Source organism: Austrofundulus limnaeus, unplaced genomic scaffold (assembly GCF_001266775.1).
Source record: "Austrofundulus limnaeus strain Quisiro unplaced genomic scaffold, Austrofundulus_limnaeus-1.0 Scaffold39, whole genome shotgun sequence".
Taxonomy (NCBI): Eukaryota; Metazoa; Chordata; class Actinopteri; order Cyprinodontiformes; family Rivulidae; genus Austrofundulus; species Austrofundulus limnaeus.
Genome location: NW_013952441.1, coordinates 2,677,735 through 2,683,730, shown reverse-complemented (window position 1 = coordinate 2,683,730; position 5,996 = coordinate 2,677,735). Strand labels below are relative to the sequence as shown.

The 5,996-nt window shown below is 35.7% G+C and overlaps 1 protein-coding gene across 1 annotated transcript in view; it reads left to right on the top strand.

Moving 5' to 3' along the window:
- The first annotated feature begins 308 nt into the window (after nucleotides 1-308).
- LOC106516657 (alpha-N-acetylgalactosaminide alpha-2,6-sialyltransferase 1) overlaps nucleotides 309-5,996 on the top strand; it is a 12,657-nt gene continuing 6,969 nt past the window's right edge. Inside the window, exons 1-6 of the mRNA XM_014007125.1 lie at nucleotides 309-424; nucleotides 550-793; nucleotides 1,075-1,237; nucleotides 4,073-4,235; nucleotides 4,634-4,772; nucleotides 4,846-4,940. Of these exons, the coding sequence (XP_013862579.1) occupies nucleotides 324-424; nucleotides 550-793; nucleotides 1,075-1,237; nucleotides 4,073-4,235; nucleotides 4,634-4,772; nucleotides 4,846-4,940 (905 nt within the window). The 5' untranslated portion in view covers nucleotides 309-323. The remainder of the gene's footprint in view (nucleotides 425-549; nucleotides 794-1,074; nucleotides 1,238-4,072; nucleotides 4,236-4,633; nucleotides 4,773-4,845; nucleotides 4,941-5,996) is intronic.

The following is a 5,996-nucleotide window of genomic DNA, read 5'->3' as shown; positions in this document are numbered from 1 at the left end:
AGATAATGATGAGTGAATATTACATGAATTTGTAGCATTTCAATTTACTTACCAAACGTTCATGCAAGTTTGCTAAAGGATTTTTTTTCAAGTACATCTACAAGTTATTTTTCTCAGTGCAGTCTCATGCTTGCGTCGAACCCTCCTCACCTTTGAGCAAATTCCATGCTGAATTTCTTGGCGGTACATTCGTCTAATCAGCAGGGCGTGATTTTTCCCTTGCTTACGTGACAGTTTAAGAATATTTCCAACGCAATCTTTCCTTTGTGCATCAACTGCCAACAAGTGCATTTTCTGTCTGCATTACACTAAACTTCTCAGGGATGGCGATTCAAAGTGTCAGACATTTGTCTTTGCTGATGGTGATGTTAGCCWGCATTTTACTTCTTTTCCTAACTCAGTCACTTTTACCAGAGAACCTAAGGTAAGTGTTTTCGTTTTCTGAAAAATTAGAGAAACATAAAAACTTTTCTTTTCTTTTATTTGCACTAAAACAATGTGCGCTAAAGTTCCAGCTGTTAAACTTGTTTAATCCCATTTTATATCCAGCTGGGCAGCTTTCTCAGGACTTAACAAATTTGAGGGACAAGACAGCTGGATGAAATATGACAAATTTTTGGAAAAAATAGGATTCAACAATGGTCCAACGACTCCAATGACAACAAAACCACTTAATACGACAACCCCTGTTCCCGAGACCCCTATTCCCATCATACTCAAGAAGTCTTTCAAGAAACTTCCTCAGTGGGATTTTGAGGATAYTTATAACCAGGATGCTCCACCGAGACCAGCAGTAAGTGCTTTTAGRCTACAAAGGACAAGAACGTAACAAATATATTAACTTTCTGGGCGTTARCAGCTCTGCCTGGAAGGTGTTCACTTGTATGTCTTTGGTGTGGATAAATGTTGTGTTTGCTGTTCTCTCTGAACGATTTACAATTGTTTTTTTAACCTACTGACTCCTGACCTTCCACTAAATCAAACAGGGTTTTTGATTTGTATTTGTTTTATTGTTAATGGTCTCGATTAAATAAACATTCTGAATTAATTTTAGAATTGATCCTTTTCACTCAGACATGTGCCCASTCYCTGCGCAACTCCAAGGACGAGGCCTTCCAGAAGACTTTCCTGCCCAACGTGCGCTTGTATTTGCACAGAGACAACATCAACATGAGCGAGTGGAACCGGCTCTCACATTTCAACAACCCGTTTGGTTTTATGGAAATGAAGCATGACGGTAGGTTTGACAGTTTTTCAGAACCTTTTGTTTTTGATCTATGACTACACGCACTCCTCACGGGTATTTATCCTCATATTTCTCATTCTTCATGTGTGTGTGTGGAGTAGTTGTGAGCTGCTGCATTAGACAGGTACGATTTTCAAAGCAAAGCAAAATCAGCAGTTTTTTAAGTGACAAAGTCAAAGTCAGAGTTTTTAAAGAAAGTTGAGTAATTTCAACTTTTTAAAGATTCAAATAAATTTTGAGTGGGCCCAAATGAACTCAGAAACAGTGTCAAAGTTAACTCTATTAGTTAGATTTAATACAGTAAAATTGCATGGATGTTTTCTTTGGACAATCATAATTTAAAAGTTTAAAATCTGAAGAATCAATGAACACATTTTTTTTAATTTGCAGAAAAGCAATCGTTACACGAATTTAAAGTCCATCTCAGCACATGATGATTTTAATTTCGATCTTATAAAAGGCAGACAGTTGGTGTTTCTTTAAAAAATGCTTTTGAACAGTCTTTGAAATCTGGATTCCCATCTCTATTTACAATTAGGGAGACAGTAGAAACAAGGGATGGTTGCAACACGTCATTTTTCTCCAAACAGAAACATGCTACGTGCTCAGTTAGATGCCCCACCTTGCAAAGAAAAAGTAAGCAGATTCGAAAACTGCTCCAGGATTTATATGTTGACTTTTAACTAATATGGTTAACACTTATCCAGACCAGCTTATTTAGCTAACACATGAGGGTTTATCATGGCTGACAGGAAGGGGGACGTACAAAAAAATTCATATAAAAGCAGACCACATAAAGATGAGATTAAGTTGTTGAAATTAAGTTTGTACTTGAATAGATATTGGGTGTTCGTGATAATTTTATAGTTTAAAACTTAAAAGTGTTTAATATGTATTTTCTGCAGTTGTGGTTTTTGGAATCCCAGTTTAGTTCAATGTAAATTATGCATACTGGAAGCATTCTGTGACAATAGGCAAAACAAAAGTTATTTGCCTCACAAACTTATCTATTATTGTTGTCACTGAAAGCCAACTGTATTTTATATGAATTTGAGTCTTTGATATCTAAAAGGTCTACTCATCAAAGGAAATCTATATTTGTCATTTGATCTAAAACAATAAATAACAGTAATATCATTGTAATTTACAGTTTTTATAAATTTAGCAATAATATAAATATAAAAATAATAAAACTTTTATTTACAGTGAAATATATTGTATTAATAATATGTTGCAACCATTCCCAGGCRTTGTTGCAACTGTCCCCGTCCCTGGGGTCAGTTGCAACATCCGATTTTTTCCTTTTTCAAAAGCAAATTGTGAAGAACGTACATGCTTTAATCATCTATTAATGGTTTCGACTATTAACAGACCACGCTGGTCCACACTGCAAAGGTGAAAACTTGAACATTAGATTCATTTACAAAGTAGCTCTTCGATAGCAGAGCGAGCTCGGTTAGCAAGACAAGTCTAGTTCATCAAAGAGCGTTCATGTTTGTTAAACAAAAAGCTGACAAAAACAACAAAATAAACTCAAAGAGCTACTGAGGACGACCAGACATGGCATCAGGTGCACAAAGCCAGGCAACACATGGACAGAGAACGTGATTAAAAAGCCTGAGGCGGTAAAGGGAAATAGGTGGCTTGATGATAACAGCTAACGACAATGGGAAACTGCTGTGGAAATGAACTGCTGGCACAGAGGAACAGACCTAAACACAGAGCTCAAAACCTAGAAGTAAACATAAAACAAAAAAGAATAACCCTAAAGAAAAAAGCTAAATAACAGCAAAAAAATAATATGACATGAAATAACATGAAAAATGACACAAGAGCTTAAAGCTGCTTTTGAGGTTTGAGTTGTTGTTAAATGAGATAAAATTTACTGTTAATTTTGTTGAAATGTATGGAGGACAGAATCTGACATAAACAAAAGCATAAATGTATAAATTGACCAATTAATTAATTAATTAATTAATTAATACACTTAAAAAGCACAAATTAAATTTAAAAAGGAGAATTTTACTTCATGTTTTATGGTTTATACATATTTTTATGATTCATGTATATTTTTCAGCTTATTTCTAATGAATTATATATTTTACCAAATAATTTAAATTAAAGGAGCAGGATTCAAGAGCAGATCGACTGTGCGTGCTTGTTCTGCCTCAGTTTAGCTCAAAGCTTAAAGTTTAGTTGATAATAAAGCCACAGGTAAGTGCTTTTCCCCTTGCCTTTGTTTTTATACCAAAACCTTAAACTTCAAGCTAAACCAAGGCAGCACACGCATGCGCATCAATCTGCACACGGATTCTGCTTCTTCCTGTCTGCTGACCAATAGGAGAGGAGCTGAACAAAGGACCGCCCACTTTATTTGCTTAATGAGGCAGAAATGCAGAGAAGTGTAAAGAAACACAAAAATTATTTTAAAAAATTAAATATGATCATTTAAGAGACACAGATGCATCTACAAGTAAAAGGAAAAACAATATATATATATTTAAAAAACAGTAAACCAATTAGTGGACTTATGTATTGGAACTAAGCTGGAAAAATAAATATGAGTATCAGTTAAATTATAAAACATGAGGTAAAGTTCTCCTTTTTCATTTAATTGGTACTTTTTAAGTGTATTTATTTATTTATTTATTGGTCCATTGATATATTTCTGCTTCAGTCCTCCACAGAAATCCCCTGTGATGCTGTCCTCAAGGAGTTCATGTCATCAATAAGTTTTCATTTTTTGGAAAATCATCCACAAAACACCTTTCTATTACAGGAACCAGAAAGTAAATGTATATTTATCTTTAYTTGTTTTGTTTGCAGAGGTAATGCCTGCATTGAAGCTGATCTCAAAGCCAAAGGAGCCGCTGCTCCTTCCAAAACCAGGCGGCGATGGCTGCGTTCACTGCGCTGTGGTGGGAACCGGAGGCATCCTCAACGGCTCAAAAATGGGAGCTGAAATTGATGCTCATGATTATGTTTTCCGGTAAGATAAGAGAAAAGAAGAAGCTGTTAGTTTAGTTTGTTATGGCCTTTCAGTCCAGATGACTCAAAGTATGTGCTTTATAACAGACACAAGTTTACGTCAGCATGACATTCATTTCATTTTGTTTGAAAGATTTCATCAGGGATTACTGAAACCAAAGGTAATCACATCTGTCACACACAGTTAAAACCAGTGAAGATTAAAAAGGAAAAAAAAACCTGTCTCCAATACAGGTTGAACAAGAACATTCTGCAAAGTCATTCCAACCACATGGCACAGATCAAAATCAAGTTGAATAGGGCCTACTTTTATTTTCTTTATTATTTTCACATCAGAATGCATGACAGCGTCATTTAAACACAATTTTAGTTCATGATTATATCTGATTTGTGTGACAGGATGAACGGTGCAGCGATTGAGGGTTATGAGGAAGATGTGGGGAACAGGACGTCCGTGTACGTGCACACCTCTTATTCCATCTCCTCATCAGTTTATTTTTTAAAGAAGTACGGATATAAATCTGCACCGCATGATGAGGTATGACCTACAGTAATGCTGTACGTTAGTACCTCCCACTCTCTTTAAAATATCTCTCCTCTCCTTATGGCAGGGCATAAAGTACGTACTGATTCCTGAGGGCATGAGGGACTACAAGTGGCTCGAGGGTCTTATCCAAACCAACAGAAGCTCCAAACAGAAGAAAGGGTAAATATCTAAATTAATTAATTCATTAACTAATTAAAATTGAGAAGATTGAGCTGCACAAAACAAAAATGTGTTGGATGGTATAAATTACCAACTGAAACTCAGAGATTTTGATAAAACAGGAAAAAATGAATTCTCTGTAAACAGCTCCATCATGCTGAAGTTGTTAGAACAATAGCATGCATACTGTTAAAGCAAAATGAAGCAAAATGCTAGTGAAAAACTAAATGTCCCACAATGACTGCTACAAAAAAGGAGCAAAAGGAGCAAAGCTAATAGTAGATGATCAAAATGAAAGCTAAAAGAAAAAAAATCTAGTTAAAATTTCAAAACAGCTGAATGCTGAAAGTAGCAAAAAGTTAGTCAAAATTTAAAAGGTTTTCTAAAGGCAAAAGGATGAGCTACTGTAAAAGAAACAAAAAACTAAGTGAAATCAAAAATTAGCTAAATTTTAGCAAAAGGCTATAGTATCAAAGATTAGCTAAGAACCTGTCCCCAGCTAACCTAAAAGACTAGCTAAAGCTAAAAAAACACTAAATGCTAGTCAAAAACTAAAAGTATCAGAATGATAGCTAAAAAGATGAGACTTTCTAAAAGCTTGAAGTAGTAAAAGACCAGCTAATTGGTGCAAAATGTTGCATTAAAGCTAAAATTAGCAAAATATCAGCTGAAAATAACAAAAGGTGAGCTGAAAGAAACAAAAGACAAACTGAAAGCAAAAAGTAGCATAACTTTACCTTGAAGTTGTGGTATCAAAGGCTAGCTTAAATTTGAAAGAAGCAAAACACGAGCTAAAAGCTAAGAAAAGCTAAATTCTAGCTAAAGCTAAAAAAGCAAAATGCTAGTCAAATAATATAAATAAATAAATATCCATCCATCTATCCATCCATCCATCCATTTTCTTCCGCCTATCCGGGGTCGGGTCGCGGCGGCAGCAGCTTCAGAAGGGAGGCCCAGACCTCCCTCTCCCCAGCCACTCCTCCGGGGGAACTCCAAGGCGTTCCCAGGCCAGCCGAGAGACATAGTCCCTCCAGTGTATCCTGGGTCTTCCTCGGG